This window comes from Eufriesea mexicana, unplaced genomic scaffold, assembly GCF_001483705.2.
Source record: "Eufriesea mexicana isolate 0111107269 unplaced genomic scaffold, ASM148370v2 scaffold596, whole genome shotgun sequence".
Lineage (NCBI taxonomy): Eukaryota > Metazoa > Arthropoda > Insecta > Hymenoptera > Apidae > Eufriesea > Eufriesea mexicana.
In genome coordinates, this window is record NW_016908754.1 from 88,296 (window position 1) to 107,863 (window position 19,568).

Here is a 19,568-nt window from a genome sequence, read left to right on the forward strand (position 1 = left end):
GGACAAGTTACGGCAAACGTATTACGCATGACGAAAGTCGAGGACGATACGTATAGTTTTATACAGTTTTCGACAAAGAAATCTCGTTGCCCGAATCTTGTTTCGCCACGCAATCGCCGCGTGGATATTTCATCGATCGGCCAGCGAAACGATAGCGTTTATAGGAAACGAGATTACGAGGCGAAGCGAAATCGTTTTTAAAACTCTTACACGATCGCCGCGAAACACGCGTAATGCGACATCGGATTGGATTTAAGCGGAAGCCAATGGAAGGGGTAGCGAAACTTTTAGACGTCCGATAAATCCGGTATCCTCGTCGCATCGAGGGAATCTCGCGTTTAATCGTATGTGAAACATCATCGAAAAACTTACCCGTCGATATTATGCGTCAGGAAGGACTTTGGCAAGGACAGAGATCGCTGGTGAGGATCCAACGACGCATCCCCTGGCAGGGCATCTTCCCCTCTGGTCGGTGCGCTTCCAGGCCTGGAGAGCATTCCGTCTTTCGGCGGTTCCATCAACGTTTTCAGCGAACCGATCACGGCGTCCTCCATCGGAGTAGACGCGCCCGAGCTTTTCGCGTTCCTCGGGCTTTTCGTCACCGTTCGATCGGACGTGGTCACCCAGATATCGCTGCTGGACGACGACGACGTAGTCGACGAGGAGGCAACTTGACCACTCGGTGACCTGTTCGCGATACTCTTCGCCTGAACCGGCGACACTTTTCTATCCTTATTTTCACAACCTTCGAAACTACCGGTAAACTCCGGCTTCTGATAGTAACGATGATATTCTCTCCTTTCTACGCCCGAACCGTTCCCGTTCGATCCTTCCAGAGGCGACCATCGATTCGACTGCTTCAACACGCTCTTTGGCTGTCTTTCCTGATATTTAGGCGCGTTGTTATTGCTCTGATCGCGGCTGGCGGCCCGATTTTTCCGCGAACTTTCGCGTTCACGGAACTCTCGATCGTCCATTCGCTCTAACGACGCCGGAGATGAGCTGGCGCTTCCTCTGCTCGCGTGGCTACCCGTGTCCGTGGGGAGCCTCTGATGAGCCGGATAGCTCTGGGATATCTTCATGAATACTGGAGCTTGGTTGGGAGAGTACAAAGTATCTCTCTGCGAGCAATGCGGCCAGAAGTCGCAGGTACTACTGTTGCAGCGTAGCTTTGTGTCAGGACTGATACAAAAGTCGTTCGAAGTGGAAGGATTCGCGTTCGGGGTCGTTGCCCCTCTTTGAAGCGTCTTTGGCCGCCTGGATTGTTGCTGCTGCTGTTGTTGCTGCTGCTGCTGTTGCGACTGTTGCTGCTGCTGCTGCTGTTGTTGATGCTGCTGCTGTTGTTGATGTTGCTGCTGTTGCTGGGATTGTTGTTGCGTCGACGAGTTGGTCGATTTGGAAGATTGTTGTTGTTTGGACGAGATAAAGTAAACGTCGTAGGTGTTGGGATTGTTCCTTTGTCTTTGATCCTGGCTGTCCTCGCGGCGCTCGAAGCGGCAGGAGAGAAGGCTCCTGGCCACGGCACGATTCCTTGTACCGTAAAGGAACTCGGTTACTGCCTCGGTTTCACGGAGAAGCTCCTCGTTTAACGCGTTCTCGGTCGACTGCGCTTTTCCTAGGAAACATGCATAAATGGTATACTACAGTGATAAACGAGCAACGTAAAAGGATAGAAAGAAGACTTAAGCGTTAGAAATCGCTCCGATATCGGAGCAGAGACAACGTAGTCGGTATTCGTAGAATCTCGGAACAACGAAAAATTAGGATACTGTCATTACTCGAGAGAGACTCGCGGGAAGAAACTAGCGTTAATAACAAACGAATATGCGTACTGTTTTGAAGAGCGTGACGTTTCCTCTCGTTCCCTCGATCGCTGGAGATTTTCACGACGAGTCTATGGGGCTCGTTAGATTCCCTGGAGTGTTCTCTGCTCGGTGCCGCGGTGCTAGGAGACCTCTTCTCTGGTAATTGAAGGCTCCTGGATCTTCTTACCCGCGACTGATGGGAATCCGGGGACGCTTGCGTCGTCCTGGCGCTCTGGTGCTGTCTAGAGGCATTGCTACGTCTGAAAGGATTGGGCGTCGGAGATCTGCCTTGTCTATCCGCGCTGCTCGACGACGAGGAAGAGGAGGAAGGCGAATTGAACGATAACTTGCCGGATTCCGAGGATCCGGGCGATCTTCTTAATCCCTGTTGACTTCTGTGATGACGTCTGTTTGGCGAAATCCTTTCTCCATTAGCGCGTATAGACTCCGTGGATGAATTCAGGGCTATTATAGAGGAAGAAACGAGGCTCAGATTCAAGGAGGAGCTAGGATTGTCGTCCTCGTCGTCGCCGTCGTCGTAGCCCTCCACCGACGAATCCGTGTTTTCCGCTAATCTAGGCATTGCCACTCTCGTGACGCAGCTGTCCAAACTTCTGAAACCTACCGACGAGGAGGACGAGCTAGACGATTCTAGATAACGTTGGACGAACTGCGATCTCCTCGTGGAAGATTGATCTTCCAGTGATTTCGCTTGAGCCATCCGATACTGCTGCTGCTGCTGCTGCTGCTGCTGCTGCTGTTGCTGTTGCTGCTGCTGCTGCTGTTGTTGACTACTGCTATTCTGCCTCCGAGGTCTGGACGGCGTGCTCGACGATTTCCGGGAAGAAGGTGGCAAGGAACTCCAATTCACTTGATGCGGAGGCGACGGTGGAGGACTGATGATGTCACTGTCTACTATAGCGTTGGATCTCGGTAGGAACGGCGGCTTCCCATAGTTGTTACGCCCGGAAGAGTGTTTCGAGGACGTCTTTTTGCCGACCACGTCCTGGAAGGCCGGTGGAGGTGAGATTATCGGCGTGATCGACGGCGGGGAATAAGATTCCGGGATACTGTGAGGGGACGTGCAAGTGCTGCTTGCCACTGATTCGAAATCTTGTCCGTGGAGAGCCAGATAGTCCGGTCTCTGACTGTCCAATCGTAGAAACTCTTCTGGACATTTCCCTGGTTCGCTGTTGCAATGGTAGTCGGCCAATTTTACCATGGCTCGTCGCGGTAACGGCAGGGTACCCGTGGTTGCCGTTACCAAGCTACTCTCATAGTTTATCCGCCGATTCTCGTCCAGAGACCTTTGTTGCACCTGAACCCAACCCGATCGACCCAAATAGACACCGTCCACCTCTCTGTCGCACCATCGGACCGGTGACAATTCCCTGCTGCAATCTCCGCTGATGAAAAGTTCGCCGGAGGTGCCGCTGTTACCCGACAGGAACGAATTCGAGGATTCTCGACGACGAGAACTCGTCACCTGTCCGTAAATTCATCGATAGAAATTGCTCTTCGTGGCGCGTCGATAGCGTTTAAACACGGTTAACGAGCTCTACCGAATTTCCAGCTCCTTTCTCGTCCGCTTCAAAGACTCTGCCGTTCTAACCATTAAACCATGATTATTCGACTCGAAGTTCACGATCGCTCGAAACGATCGTGCAACTAGCGTATTTCTAGAATCAACCGTAACAAGAAGAAGAAGAAGATCGCGAGTGTTTGGCGGGCAGAATTTCGAAGCTTTCGAATTGGCGAGTTCGTGATACCGTATCGAGCTACGCATTAGATTTCAAAGAGATATGGTAAAAAGAAAGGAATTTTTCCCGCGCGTTCTACTTGCCTGTCCGTGGCTATCCTGTCGATGCTGTTTCAAGCTGGAAGTCGAGGACGCCGATGCCGCGGTGTCGTGGCGCTTCAAAGACGGTATCGAAGTGCCACGCGTATACGAGCCTCGGGTATTTCCGCTCGATTTTCCTTTGCCGCCAGTTTGACTTTTATTGCTACCGACGCTATACGAGGAACCTTGAGAGCCAACTTCCCAAGGATCCGACGTGCCGCGTAAATGCAGGATCGACACGTTTTGACCTCTGTAAACAAATGAAACGGAAAGGATTAAATCGAATGCGTGACCTCGAGTAATCGCGCGATTATCGCCGCGTCTGCTTCGATCGCGCAGAGGGTTGGTATTCCACGAGCGGAAAATCCGCGCGAAACGTCCGACACGCGAGATACGTTTATCCCGGCGAATATTCCCGGTTTCGCTCTCGAGGAAACTATCCTTACGGATAAACGCGAATATAATACGTACGCGTGTATATATTTAAAGTTCGTATCGGCGGAACTCGATTCGAGGAGGTTGTTGCACCCCGTTGCAACCCGGCCGCGCTGCTTTTCCTCCCTTCCTCGAGTCGAGGACAATCTCCTCGTATAAATATTCATCGGGACTACGCGGCCAGCGATATAGATATCGCGAGATATAGAAGAGGAGAAGGAGGAGGAGGAGGAGGAGGAGGAGGAGCAAATAAAGATGTCACGAGGGGAAAGAACGAAAGGAAACGAGGGCGTTGCATCCATCTTGCTTCGAAATGTCTACAGAGACGAGACTCTTGCCTACTCCCGCCGATAGAGAAAGCACGGGTGCACGATACCGTCGCGGAATGTATATGGCAAAAGCTGGTAACGTACAAGTCGCGGTAAAACGGATTCGTCGACGTTTCGTCGTTTCCACGAAAATAAACCAGTCGCGTTTCACGAGACACGGAAACGCTTCCAGTTTAACCGTGATTAAACGTACAAGGGGGTTCCATTTCGGTTTCTTCGCGTCTCGCGTGTCACAGCTAGCGCGATAGCGGCGAAGCGACGATAAAACCTGATTAGCGAATAAAAATATGAGAACGCGCGGGGGAAGGGGTGGAAACGTTTGGTCGATGGTAAAAATAAACGATCCGGGAACTTTTTAATACCATTACCGCTGTGGCGACGATATGCACGCGGTCCGGTCGAAATAGGGTAATGGAAATTCGCATTGCAACTAGATTAACAAGAATACTTTCGCGCATACGAGAAGTATCGACTCGACGGTGGAACAATGTTTCGGTGTAACGCGAACAGCCGCGTCGGTGCGGAACGTTTTAAACGTTTCGTAAAACGAGTGGACAGAATTTAAATTCGCGGACGAGTTTCGTGCGTGCAAGTATGTAGGTCGTGGAACAAAATTTTCGAAATGAAATCCGTTATCTCCGGCCGGCAAATGAATTTCACGATGTCACAGCGACAACGGACCAGGCACTTGGGTAATTCGCAAATGTTCCTACCGTTTATCATTAATGGCTCTCGGTAAATGCAGTCAGCTGCACAGGGGGGAAAGACGACAAGAATAATCTTCCGCTTGTAACGATTCGTGAAAAGAAGGAGCAGCAAGGGAAATGAAATCGTTGGCAAGCTTCGAATCGCGAACTCGAGCGGTTAAAGCGCTAGAATAAATGACATTCTAATCTACCAAACGACTCGATTCATTTTCCGATTCGACGTCGCGAAATTGCCCGCGATAGGAATTTATCCGCGCGAAATTACGACTGGGATTATCTCGTTTTTGTTTCGATACCGATCCCAGATAAGCAATCGATCCATCCTTTAGATAAATTTCGAATTATAACTTAGACGCGATCGGTATCGCTTGTTTCGCGTCCGACGTTTACACGCGCCAAACCATTCCGCTCGCTTTGACGGCTGTTCTCCTATTCGCAGCCAGACACAGACGGACACGTGTCCCCGGATGTCACCGGGTCTAAATACGACGTTATTCCTGGCCGATTTTATCGGAGAATACGGATATAAGTGTCCTGGACTAATTATATTTACCTTTTACCCGACATCGCCTGTGAGGTCTTCGTTTGCCTTTCGCACTCGGATTGGGATCACTGTTCGCGGGTTAAATCGGGATATCGACTATCGAGGCCCGGTACCTTCGATTATTACGATCTTTCGTCACGGATCGAGCCGATGGAACTTTCACGCGTTTCGCCCATCGATCTAACATCGCCGTATCGGTAGCGAAATTCGCGTCGATGATTTCGACGGGTCGTAAAAGAAAGCGACACCTTACGCGAGAAAACTTAACGGAACAGCCGCGCGATTCGAGAGAAATCGACCGGTTTACTTTTCCGCGATCTCGTTAGAGTACCCCGTAAAAATGATCCGGGACAACTAATTAACCGTATAGGGGTTCGGGTAGGAGGTCTAGAAACGATCCGGCTCCCTCCGACGGTCACCCGTTGAATTTTGCATTCCCGTGTGTAAACAAGTCGAGCTCCGCGGGGAAGCTCCGGGGACAGAGCCGAGCGGTATAGGAAGCGGCCGCGTCGTTTCATTGAGCTTCATGAAACTTACATCGCGCGTAACCAGCGAGTCGAAGAACTAGAAAAAGTAAACAGCGCGGAGGACAGAGAGATAACGAGAGAGAGAGAGAGAGAGAGAGAGAGAGAGAGATAGAGATAGAGAGGGATCAGAGACGTAAACTGCAGGCCAAGATCGAATTAATTTTCTTTTTACCGGATCGACGCATGGACGATGCGCGTAGGCCCGGTATCTATTAATCGACCGGTCACAAACCGACTCTTCTTACGACATCGATCGTCCCCCGAAACGAATATCGTTCGTTACCCACCGTAATTATACCGTCTCTCCGTTGCCACTATTCGTCTAGTCGGACGTGTCCTTTTTTGGCCCGGCCGCGCCACACCGACGAATAAAGCGCCCGACGAACGGGACAATGAACTCGCTGGCCCACGTAAAAAATTAATACGTCCCGTGTCGCGTGGCTCATCCGGTGACCCCGCGGCTCACCGTCGGCTACGGTATTCCTCGGTTTCGCGAAACAGCGAGGAATCTCGCGAGGTCATTCGCGTTCTTCGGATATGCCGCCGCTGTACTCGAGAGACGTGGGCGGGATATATTAACTTTTAGACCAGTCCGTTAGCTTCAATTCCTCCGTCTCGCTCGAATAGGCGAGCCTTCGCGACGCGATACAAGCGTTTCGATCGTAAACGAGAACGATTATCGAACACCCGTAACAAACACTGTTCCAAAAGAAACCAACCACGACCACGATGACGACGCACTGACGAAGAACGCGCGCACACACGGGTACACGCGTAACACCGACCGCGAAGCCGTATAGAGAGATACGCGGCGTTAAAAGTGCTCGCGCGAGATGCAAATCGCGAGTGAATAGCGACTCGTTAAAACCGAGTTACGCCTCTTCTTTCGCCCAGTTCGTCCTGTCGGAAAAAAAGAGGAGAGGCAGGAATAAATGGACGGGAACGCTGTTTCCGCGTGGAAGAAACGGAGAGAGGCGAGCGTGGAAAATGGAGAGAGGAACGAAACGAGAGAGGAGGAAAAGAAGAAAGAAGAAACACAGAGAGAACACACGCGTTACCTGTCGCCGCGGGAGCCAGTGGCCGTATTCGAGATGTCGGTGGAATCCGCGGCTGGACTGACTCTACGAGGTGGCAGGGCGGGAGCAGGGGCCTGACTCGAGGACGAGGTCGAAACGGGCCCTATGACGCCCACGTTGCCCCCACGTACCCCGTCCTCGGCCGAATGTTGCCTGGAGGATTGCGAGCTCTGCGACAGCCAACGACGCCCGGCGCTTCTCGTCACCACCGACGCTCCGCTCGACCCTGTTGCCTGATGGGACACCGTCCCTCCGCTGTCCAGCGACGTGCTCTGCGATCAGAAATTCAAATCAGCCAGGTTCGCTCGGTCCTCGTCGCGCTAGCGGCGAGGGTTAGGTGGGGGTTGCTTTCCACTTTGCCACCGCAGTGGAGTATCGCGAGAGATCCCGTTCTTACGGAGGTAATGCTCCGTAATCTCGGTGTACTTTTCGGACACTTTTCCCTCCGCTTTTGGCAAGAGGTCTCGAGTAACGCGAGGTTCGCGGAAGGCGAGAAAACTGATAATTCGAGGTGGAGGAAGAGCGACGAGGAGCAACGACGATCGAGATGCGTGGCACTCTCGGTAGGATTTTTTCGCCAAGTCGTTGAAAGACGATGGAGCGAGACAACCGTAAACGATGCTCCCCTAATGCGGCAACTTGGATGCGGTTAGAATAAATAGGAACGTATTCGACTTCTTTTCTTCGGCCTTTCAAATTATTCCTTCGACGGAGCGGCTAATCGATTCGGCATAGGCTGCTGCTCGCAGGTTTCTCGTCGGTCTCGTCTTTTCACCGTCTTCCCTCCATTTTTTTCGCTCCTTTTGTCCGTCTTCTTCGATGAACCGCGGGTTAGTATTCCCGATGCCGATAGAGAATTCGCGTTCTTCGACAGGGGAATTCGAGATTCGATGATCGGTTCGCGGAAATCGCCATAGAATTCCTTAAGATTCGTAGAATATCGAGAGGAGAGGGTTTATTGCCCATTTTTACCTCGGTTAATCGCATTCGTTGCCTCCCCCCGTCGCATTCTTCCGATTCTACCCACCGAACATGGCTCGCTCCGCGACTGCGGCCTTCTAACAGGAAGACCACTTATCCGGAACGATATTACCGCATAATCGCTTTCCTCTTACGTGTAATTAACCAACTCCGAACGAGGAGCTTTCTATGAACTTCGTAAATAAGGTTTATACCTTCGTCGCGATTCTTCGTCTAATAATTCCAGCCTTTTCATCCGCTTAAGCGCGATCAAAATTTAACCCGAGTTATTCCCCGCTATATACTCGCCTCTCAGCGGGAACGCTTTTTCCGTTTCGCCATTTCCTCGCACCTTTGAAAGCGAAAGCCTACCCTTCCGTTCCCGACAACGGATACCCGGCGCGGAATAAAGAAAGAGAGGTAAAGAGGGAGAAACAAATTGAAAAACCGTTTAAGAAGATTGGTCGCGAAACGAGATTCAGGCTTGGTTCGTCTTTATAACGACGGGAAGAAAAATCGCGAGCGTCTTTCGACGCGAACTGATACGTCGAAGCGAAAAATCAGACCTGTATTCGCGGAGATTGCATAAAAGTATGGTGGAAGTGGTCGCGACGAGCCCGTGTCGGCGTGGAGGCGCGTCGCAACGCGAGACGAACTAAACTCACGGCTTCGAGCAACACAGGCCGCCGCTGTTTCTACTTCCAAATACGGACGAGGTGCGAGAGACTGGCTACGCAACTCCTTCGATGAAAGTATTTTTATTTTCGTCGTGTGCTACGCCGAAGAAACCCGTCTTCGCTCGGCGATCCGTCGAGAATCGAGAGGAGCCGAGGCAGACCGGAGAAAGGAGAACTTATCGCTCCGGAGCGCCGTCGATCAGATTCTCGCCGATTAATCATGACCTGTACCTTCTCTCTCCTTTCCTCTCTCTCTCTTTCTTCGTCACTTGTCGCCACTGCACAAAATCGGCGCCTCTGATAAGAAAGACGAAGAAATCGAGGTCGCCGTAACGCGTTTTATCGCACGCGCGTCCCGCTTCTTTCGGCAACTCGGTTGTTTACCCAGCGTGGAAAAATCGAAATGACCACGCGTCTCGAACAGGATAGAAATCGAGCGGAGTATCTAGGTCGAGAGGATAATTCGACCGCTGTAAATCGAATTTATTTCCACGACGAAACTCTGTTCTCCTCCGGTGCCCCGAATCATCGCAGAATCGACGAGGAAAAACGACACGTACGATGGAAAGAAAATTACGGGACACTTACGTTCAAGTGATTCTTCCTGGACGTGACCGAAGAGTCCTGCGAGGAGCCCCTGGAGTAATGCCTGGAGAACACTTCCGCGAGCCTGGATCTGCCCGAGCTGGTGGCGTTCGACTTGGATTTGTTCGCCGGAGCATCGTCGCTGGTTTTCGCCAAATTCGGGTTGCTGCTCTTGCGCTCCGGAAAAACTAAATGCTCGATGTTTGGCGTGTATCCAGGATCGCTCCTCACGATATCCTGCAGGGTGACACGGCCTCCGCCGCTCGGTCCGCCATTGCTGTAACAGTGCGAAAAACCGTTTCCTTTTTCCGCCAATTCTCGCATCGCGATACGATCTCGCGTTCCCCTCGTCGTCGACGTCGTTTCTCGTTTTCGTTGTTTGCGAGGGAAAATCCTCCGAACTGGTTCCACCTCACGAGAGGATCGGCACCGCGGAATGTTAATATTTATCGAGGCTACGAGCTCACGGGTCCCTCCTCGAGGACTGTTCCCGTCTCGGGGGTGCGGAGATTTTTTTTCGCGTGAAAAGAATTTCGTCAAGGGACGCGGAGAGAGGGTGGGCAGAAACGTGAAAAAGCAGAAACAACGCGGCGGGAACAAAAGAGAGGGAGGAACAAAGAAGGGGCAGAAGGCGGATCAGTGAAATGCACGATGAATGCAATGTCGCAGCACGTCGACACGTGTAATGCCGGCTTAAAAGGGTTAATTATGCAAGCCCACTGAAAGCCACGGATAGTTTACTGTCTCCTGATATTTTCGTCCGAGATTTCCTCTTCTCCTCGTCATAATACGTCGAAAACGATTAAAAAGGAAGGGAGGAGGAACGGAGAGGGAGAGAGAAGGCAGGGTGGAAACGGTCGGCCGGTAATAAAAATGTCGACGGCAGACCAGGGCGAGATCTATCGTAGTCGAGGCTGTAACCAAGACGAATATATGAACGAGACGAGGAGAAATGTTCGATACATAGAAACGGTTTTTTCTCGAGGGCCGTTACCGTCGTAATTTCTACCCTCTTTCAGCGCTAGTTTCATACTCGGCTTTAAAAAATGTCGGAAAATGTCAAAGGCAAGAGGCGGTTCAACGGCGGGCAGTCGATTACGAAACAAACGTCACGCTTGTGTATCGCGTGTCGTATAAATTTTAAAAGCAAATTGCCCTATTATCTGCGATTAGTATCGGCTCGGCTTATTATCATAATTACGCGATTCAGCCTGCGGCTCCCGATTGAATATCAAAAATCGCTCTGCTCTTTGGCATTTACGCGGAATCGGACACGGAACGAACGTAACGATCCGATATCCTCTGCACGGGGATACGCGCCGTTGTAACGCGCGTTGTTATAATTACGGCACTTTTGTTGTCTGACCTGGGTCCGAAACCGTGCGACTGTCTCTGGCCTCGTCTTTTCCCGCTGCCACGGCCAGGCTTGATGTTTGTCACCTCTGCTAATTGCAGCAAGCGGTTGCGATGCTGCCGCAACAGCGGGTCCTCCCTGCGATTCATTTTAACCGGTGCAAGTGGAATCCTGTCGTTCCAGCATCCTGCAATCGAAATAAAGAAGCTCGTTGTAATATCGCTCTGGGAGAAAAACGCGATCGTTTCGCGCGATCGTCGCGACGATATATCGGCAACGCGGAAATTCGATGAAACGTCGGCTAAAGGGGACGCAAGGGGGAATTAAAAGGCTGAAACAACGCGTTAATCCGCTTTAACACCGACGAGAACCCGACAGAGGATAAATTCCGTTGCCAAATGTCTCCGATTCTGCCATTCTTCCGCAACACCGGGACACCGTCGTCCACGTCGATTTTACGTAACTCTCTTTTTCGCGATTTCACTGCCACGCGTCCATTTTTACCGGTTTAATTCCATCTTCCCGCAATTTTGTGCGAGTTAATTGGTTTCGAACGAGAAACCTGCCGCGGTTTTAATGCCGTTTCTCCCCACTCGGGAGTTAAGAACGCGACGACGAAGCTGTCGAAAATGGAGAAATTTCACGTGCGAAATTTAACGAACGTTTAAACGCGTTCGAGTGTTGCTTTTGGTTTCTCGCTTTACGATTTACCGGTTAACCGCGCCGTTATTCCAGATAACGAGGAAATATTGTTAATACCACCGAGGAAATTCGTACATCGCCGTTAGCGTAAAACGTGCTCGCATTGCATTTCCGGTAGGTACGATTTTCCCGATGTTCGCCGCTTATGGCGTTTAGTTTTTAGAGGCAGCACTAGATCGTAATTATCGGCCTGTGGATTCTCCTCTCGGGGCTCGTGTCGGATCAGGAAAAGAATTTACTACTGACACCGCGCCCGCCATGCTTTTATTCCTCTTTGAAGCGGGACTAGTGGAAAAAGTCTTGGCAAATAGGACCGAAAATGTGTTTTTTCCCTCTCTCTCTTTCTCTCGCTCTCTCTCTCTCTCTCTCTCACTCTGCTTCGCTGTTAAAAACTTGCGGCATTGTTTCAGCACTGTATCGCCTCTATAAGCGTTCCTTTTTGTCCTTTAGGTCGAAACGATTTTCCATCACGTACAGAGAGCTATGAATCTCCGCTTTTTTATTTCCATTACAAATCGTCCCTGAACATTCCATTCGATAAAACCATCGATCGGTTAATTAGTTTGTTGTTACGTGGCGTTAAATCGTATCGTCGATTGTTTCGAGCGGAGGTGCTTTGCGCGGAGCTTCCACGAAGTAACGCGAATGATTTTTATCAATGGTATTTAATTTATTCGAATGAAGGAAAAAGAAGAAAAATAAAAAAGAGAGAGCGCCGTATATTTCTTCCTCGTAATTTATGAATATTTGCGGTGCCCTTTTGCGTCGGTTGTTTGACGATAATGAACCTCGTTATAGCGTCGGATATCGGCGAAAGTTTCCCACGCCCGACCATATCGGCAGGATAGTTTGCTATGAAAATAACGAGTTAACGAAAACACGATATCAGCTCGAAGCCATTTTTTCGCGAAATTTCAATTGTCGGAAATTAACGCGAAACTGGCGGAATCGCAGGACGCCATGAAAGCAACGTTGCCCATTTATCGAGCTTCACGACCAAACTATACGTAAACTGCGTTATTTGCCTTCGATGTATCGCTATTAATTTATCGATCATTTTTTCCAAGACTCGCGAGTGCCAACGCAAACGTTCGTTTCCAAGAACCATGAAATTAAAATTCAATTTCCGTTTTAATCGATACGAAATTTTTCGATATTTATACGACGTGAAAATTGAATGTCTAACCTTTCATAACTTCGGTAAATAACACGGTTAGTTTATTCTTCCATCGCGTATACTGCCAACATTGATGGCATACGTTATTATTTGACGAAAAAAATTCTATAACGCAAAATTTATACCCGGTCAAATATTACGAAATATTTCCCCGTTCGGTATGGCAATATTTCACCTGCAACCGAGATTTTTTCTTTTATTTCCTTCTTCCTCGAGTATTCGCGAATTTTACACCGATAAGTTATACGAGGAAAGACGCGAAACGAAATCTTTCCCGTCCGCCCACCCCCGCATGCAAATTACAAACTTCGACCGCGAATGAGACACGGAGATGAAAGATTCGCGACGTTTCGATAATTCTACTTTAGGGAAAGCATCATCGAAGTTCTCTCGACGAGTGTTCCCAGACTCGTTCCATTTTCATTATTGACGTATAGGTCGGAACAAGCAAGAATCCTAGGATTAGGAATAGCTGCGTTAACCCCTTCGCGTTATATTTGCGTTATGTTATAAACTGTCAAGGAAGGAAAACGTCTTTGATGGTAGAGCGGTATACTTTATACGATCCTCGGGGATAATAGCTCAATTAAAATGCATCGAAGACAATATTGTTTCCTATATCGAGGATTAATTGCGTTTTCGAAATTCGAAATTCTTTTCGCTTTCACAGCCTCTCGCGAACCACGCGGCGATAATTTCGGCTATACGCGGAAATGCATATTGAATATTAATCCTAGAAATTACTAAATTAGCACGAGATAATCAAGCTTTCCGGATAATCTCGTCGGAGAGTTCGACGAATTTGTGGAACCGCGAAATCGGTCCAAGTAACAGCGTTTCGCGAGAGCAAATAAATCGGTAAACAAATTGCGCGGTTATTATCGCGGTAAAAACGGAGATTTCTGCGTGTTTCTGAACTGGAATCGCGGAACACGTTCGCGGTCGGTCGAGCCACTCCATAAATTGCAAAATTCTCATTGGAATTTACGAGTCACACGCAGTGCGGACTTTCAAAACGAAAACTACGCGATCCAAACAGGTGCTTCGAGTCGCTTGATCAAGATTTATGGTTACCTACTCGAGGAAAAAGAGGAAAAGAAGTCTGCGATCATTCTCGTCGTCGTTGACTTATTGCTCCATTGTGAATACGAATTCATATTAACAAGCTGATTCAAACCTTTTTGCAAGATTATTCCTCCTCTCGTGATTGGATCGTATTAAAGCTTCGTATTTATGCGGAAATAAAAATGCTTGAAATGCAAATTTTGCAAACATAGGTTGTCCCGCGAAATGACCGACGATAAGCAAACTAATTAATTGAACGACGCAGTTTCTAAAATTGCTCGACATTTGGCGTGAAATATGCAAATAGACGACTCAATGAACCTGGCACGTGAGAAATACCATTAAAATTGTGTTAATTGAAAATCGAACTAATTTTATATGCGGATAACTGTACTTAATGACTGTCGTTTCCGTGATTTATGAACATTTCGCAGTATTGCGGTTTTACGAATATCCAAGCATTATAATCCCCAAATAGGAATAACATAATCGATTAAATTATTTCTTTTTTACATGTGAATATTAACAACGATCCCAAAACAATTTGCAGAAGCCAACTGCATCTGTATCATGCATATTACCAGCAGATGGAGTATAGTTGCACTCTTTGCATCGTTAAAAAATTCACGTCGATCATGTTCATAAATCGTTCAGACTTCTACGTTATTCACGATTTTTTATAGAATACGAATGAAATTGCTTGAAAATATTTAAGCGTTGTATCGTTGACTCGGTATGTTAAATCCCAGTGACCATAGCCTACGAATACCATCCGATCGATCTCAGCTGTAAATCGAATTGCAGTACTACAGGCGCAGTGATTCTATAGCTCGGTATGGATCACGTGTACAACTCGATATGCCTCGAAAAGAACGCGAGCCTAAACTCCTTAAAGTCTTAGAATTTGTGGCACTCTGAACTCCGTGGGCTTAGAATGATCGAAAAGTCACGGACCTTGGAATCCCTATTTCTGGAAGCCAACACGGACGATCCAATATCGCAGGATCAGACTCGAGCCACTGTAGATCTGCTCCAGGCCACCCCAAAATTACCTGGTGTACTCCAAACTATCCCGCTATGGTAACACCTCGAACTCCATAAGCTCCAACCCTAAGGGGTATTTCCGGAATGGTCTCCTAATTTCGAAACAGTCCACGATGAACCCTGCTACTCGTAATAGTGGACTCAGACTAGTCGATTCGAAATTTTGGGATCTTGTCACGGGTTCCGTGATCCCAGATTCCATGGGTTCAAAGTCTCGGAATTCCAGGATGGCCTGCAAATTTTACAATTCCCGACACTCGCAGCCCGAACTCCGACGTTCTCGAAATAGTTTGAGACGACTCGTACGGCTGCTTCGCTGTCGTAGGGATTTTACGATTTCGGGATAGTCTGGAATAGGTCCCACGATCCCTTAGCAGTTCTCGCTTATGAAATTTCAGATCTTCGAGTCCCTGATCGCGTACGGGCCGCTGTACGGGAAGAATTCTACGAACCCCCGATCCACGAAGCCCTCGAGTCCCTAGAGCTTCCAACAGAGGTGCACGCAACTTCCGATTCGTCGAGTTCGGTCAGGTATCATCGTTCGAATTTCTTAACATCACGCGTGCCTTTTCCGTTGGTATTTTTTTATCGGAAACCGATAACGATCATTGCCGGTAGCACATCCATACAACGGTAACGATATAATGGGATGTATCGTTGCAGAACGTTCGAACTTTTACGCGCAATTGCTCGATTCTGCTCCTTCGTTGTTCCATTCTGCAATTTGTTCTCCGTGCGGGTATTCTTGGAACAACTATTGCAAATTGATCTGCTGTATATCGAATAACTACAATTCTCTTGGATTTTTGTACGCAGTCGACAACGTCGCTTTGTTAATGACGAAACGGCAACTCACGCGTACGCGTTATTTTCATGTTATGCATGAGCACAATGAAATGCGAAATAGGTCCTATCCGTATCAGCTTTTTCGAGCAGCCATTCTATCTCGAATCGTAATTAAATCAAATCTAGATCGATTTAAATGAAGCGAAGTTCACGGTGTATCTCAGAGCAACGAGTAGGAAATGAAAAGAGCACGAATCGTTATTACAGCACGCGCATTCGGAACGTACTGCCTTTTGTTATTGCATATACACGCTGAACTTTTCCCTGTTCGCATAGCCGCGGCAAATTGAATTACCGTATCGTTTTTTCCACGAATTAGCGTTTTCATCCGGCCAAAATCGAGTTCCGTTTTAAAAGCTAGTGCTCGTTAGGACTTTAATACGCTTTACAAGTAAACAGCCACGAGCACGTGCACATGACAAATATTTTAACGGTAGGCAAACGAATGTTCGAGCGAAAATTCATGGCAGCGACCTATTTTTCCCCACTGTCGACCGATCGAAGTTCATGCAACGTTTAATCCTTCCCACACACGCCTCTCGTTGCGTGCTCGATTATTACGCGTACTCGCGAGAACTCGGCGATTTTTCAAACATTCCGGGAAGAACGTGGTCTCAACGGGCAAGCGGCACTTTCCGAGACTTTCAGCGTCCCGACGATACGGACGGTGGCGAATCCGCGTACTCGCGGCTTGGATATATAGCCGGTAAGCCTAGCATATAAATGAGCGCAATATTCCAAGCGAACACGCACAACGTAGGCATTATCCGCTAGCTCTCGTGTTCCTAGCCAGATAAATACAACGGGGACCGCGTTGAGTCAACATCGCGTGGTTATCTGGACCCCGAAGAGAGGAAAACGCTGGTGAAGACGGTAACGGCCCGCTCGAAAGCTCTTAAGGCTACGGCCATCGTCGAATTACGTCGGATTTTCGAGGGTCACGCTATTGTGTCGTGTTTTCGGTACGCCATGGAAATTTTCCTGGTTCACCCTCCCCGTACGATTTCACCGTTCAACGTTCATCAACCCTCCCGGTTTCGGGCTTTGCGGATATTTCTTCGCTTTTTCTCTTTCCTTTCCCCATTTTTTCCCCCGTTTTTATTTCCCCTATCCTGCCGGTGAATCGCGCAATCGCGAGTTTCGTAACGAGACGAATGGGATGAAATAACAAGTGCCGCTCGCGTTATGTAATCGCGGTACGACGAAAAGCGTATTCGAATATAATAGAGTTCGTTAGTTATCCGATATATTTAAGCGTCGACTGAAAGTTTAAACAGTTGGCTAAAACTTGTAATCCAGCGTAACGAGCCATAGGAGGAAATGCCGCTGCATGACAGATGTACGTGCGACAGGATACAGATAATATTAATGATCGATCTTGGTAATCCTTCTTCTACCGTCTGAGAGATTAATTAATCACGTAACCCGACAAATCCTCTATGCGATATCACGTTGATAGCGGCTTCAAGTTGCCTGAAATTCCGTTGTGCAATTTCCCGGATGATTTCCCCATGGAATGCACGGCAAACCATAAAACTTTGTATCGGGCATAATATCGGACGGTTCATAGTGGAACGAACGGTATCGACCGGCATTTTTCAATCAAGTCCTCCGGAACAATCGTATATTGGCTAGTTCGATCGTTGTCTTCGACTATAATAACCCGTTCATCCCCTTCCGTTGCCGCGAAATTTTAGCGTATATGAGAACCGGGTTGCGAGAGGCAACGCGAAATCACTCGAGGAGACGAGAACGTCCAAGTTAAATGCAAATTTTATTAAAATTTCATTCGCCGTTGATTCACCGGCACGTCGCGTCGTCGTGGCGAAATATATTCGATATGAAATTCGATGTTTCGTTATATCATAATGCGCGGATGGCACGGGTCTTTCTACGTTGCGTCGAGTGCCGTCACCGAGGACGGGATGCATGCATAATTCGCGTTTTCGAGTACCGAACCAAGAGAGAGAGAGAGAGAGAGAGAGGGAGAAAGAGAGGGGAAGAGGACGAAGGGAAAAGAAGCGAAAGCACTTCGACAACGACGGAAAAACCGCAGGAGTAGATTTTCAATTATCCTGGAAAAAGGTACTCGAAGCATTCGAGGCAAGAGCTCGGATACCCGGACCAACTTTCGACCGTTCTCCACTTCCGCGCGTTTTCTTCTCGCGGGCTATGGCAAAAATCTCGAAGAGTGCTCCTAGATAAGGGATAAAACGACCGTTCTCCATGAATCGGTTCAGATGTCCTTGTTAACCCCTTGGCTACTGTGGGCACCTATAGGTGCTTAGAAATTTTGCGTTCGTAACACGGAGGACGCCTATGGTCGCCTAGAAATTTTGCATTTGTGGCACGGAGGACGCCTATAGGCCCTTAAAAATTTTGGATTTGCGACATGGAGGGCGCCCATAGGTGCTTAAAAATTTTGCGTTCGTGACACGGAGGACGTCTATGGTCGCCTAGAAATTTTGCATTTGTGGCACGGGGGACGGCTATAGGCGCTCGGCGTAGTTTGGCTTTCTGACACGGGGGACGCTCGTTTTCGCAAAAATGGCGGACATCGTATCTCAATTCCTATCGTATGATACGGCCGCTGCGTACCAAAGTCTACCGTAGTCAAGGGGTTGAGGAAAGGAGATCGTCGTTCCTTCGATTCTATCTCTCACCTGGCCGACTCTCGAAACGGAGAGAAATCGTCGTAACGAATTAGACTTTCAACGGGTGGATAATTAACGCGATAGTCTCTGCCCGGTAGATGAAACGATTCGATCGGTCGAATCTAGTCACGTCCCACGGTATTCTTTCCCAGACTCGAGCGATGTCGTAAATTTCACCTGTGCGGGGTGTCAAGTCGATTCCTCTCTGTTACATAATACAAACCGTGTAGACGCGGTTCCGACCCGATGGAACGGACAGCGATAAATTCGCGGAAATAGTTCGGCACGTTTAAGGGGGCCCGGTGGAATATAATTTAAGGAAGCGTATAACTCGTCAAATATGGATTACCGCGTTCCGCGGTATAGGTTGCCCGATGAGAGCAGCGAACCGCGGCGCGTTAGTATCCAGACGTATCGGTCGATGCGAGAACCATTTCCAGCGAGCGAGTACGAGCTGTCGAGATACAAACGTACAAGCTTAAAATGGACGGCTCGTATGCACGCGGTTGTTTTAGTCGCTGATATCCACCGTGAACTTCGGGCACGTCGATTTAGTCTCGCCGGTGTCTTCGACGACACCTGCGGGAAGCTGATACCCCGAGAGCAGACTTTACGCGCAACTTACGCCGACTTATAAGAAGATATACGGTTAAGAAGTAGTTATCAGCTGGATACCTTGCCCGAAGCTAGTTATTAACCATCGCGGAATTACTCCATTAGACAAATATTAAGCGATCCTACGCGAATGAGGAAATTCGATGTTGGCACCGTGTTACGTTTGTCTGGTCGAGCGACTCGAGATCGGTATATACTTAATAACGGCGCAAGAATTTACGGGGTGGAAATTGAAATAAAGGGGCAGAATTTCATTACGTAACGCGTCAATGCGATACAACGCCGGCCAATTTATTACCGTTTCAATTTAAATACCGCGGAGCGTAAAAATTTATCTCCGGTTCCGCGTGCAGACACTTTTTGAACGGGCGACAATGGCGGCAGATATTAAATCGACTTACGCGGTAGAATAGTCGCGGGCAGCGAATATTTCAAACAGAAGGGACGCTTTTAAATTTTGACACTGCTCCCGTTCCGCGTGACTTCGAACGAGATGGGACAGAACTTCGTAATATCGTCGAATTGTTGATAGAACTAGCATGAGCAACTGCCATATCGTCGACTAAACGTACGCCAACCGAATACTGCGAATTCGCTCCGAAACTTTCAACGTTCGCGCATCTCTG

The 19,568-nt window shown here is 48.6% G+C and overlaps 1 protein-coding gene across 1 annotated transcript in view; it reads right to left on the reverse strand.

Moving 5' to 3' along the window:
- Nucleotides 1-19,568, reverse strand: part of RhoGEF3 (Rho guanine nucleotide exchange factor 3) — a 113,393-nt gene that overhangs the window by 75,533 nt on the left and 18,292 nt on the right. Inside the window, exons 2-7 of the mRNA XM_017897914.1 lie at nucleotides 10,852-11,026; nucleotides 9,489-9,762; nucleotides 7,246-7,535; nucleotides 3,649-3,895; nucleotides 1,833-3,291; nucleotides 373-1,615 (exon numbers count right to left, since the gene is read on the reverse strand). Coding sequence (XP_017753403.1) covers nucleotides 373-1,615; nucleotides 1,833-3,291; nucleotides 3,649-3,895; nucleotides 7,246-7,535; nucleotides 9,489-9,762; nucleotides 10,852-11,026 — 3,688 coding nt within the window. The remainder of the gene's footprint in view (nucleotides 1-372; nucleotides 1,616-1,832; nucleotides 3,292-3,648; nucleotides 3,896-7,245; nucleotides 7,536-9,488; nucleotides 9,763-10,851; nucleotides 11,027-19,568) is intronic.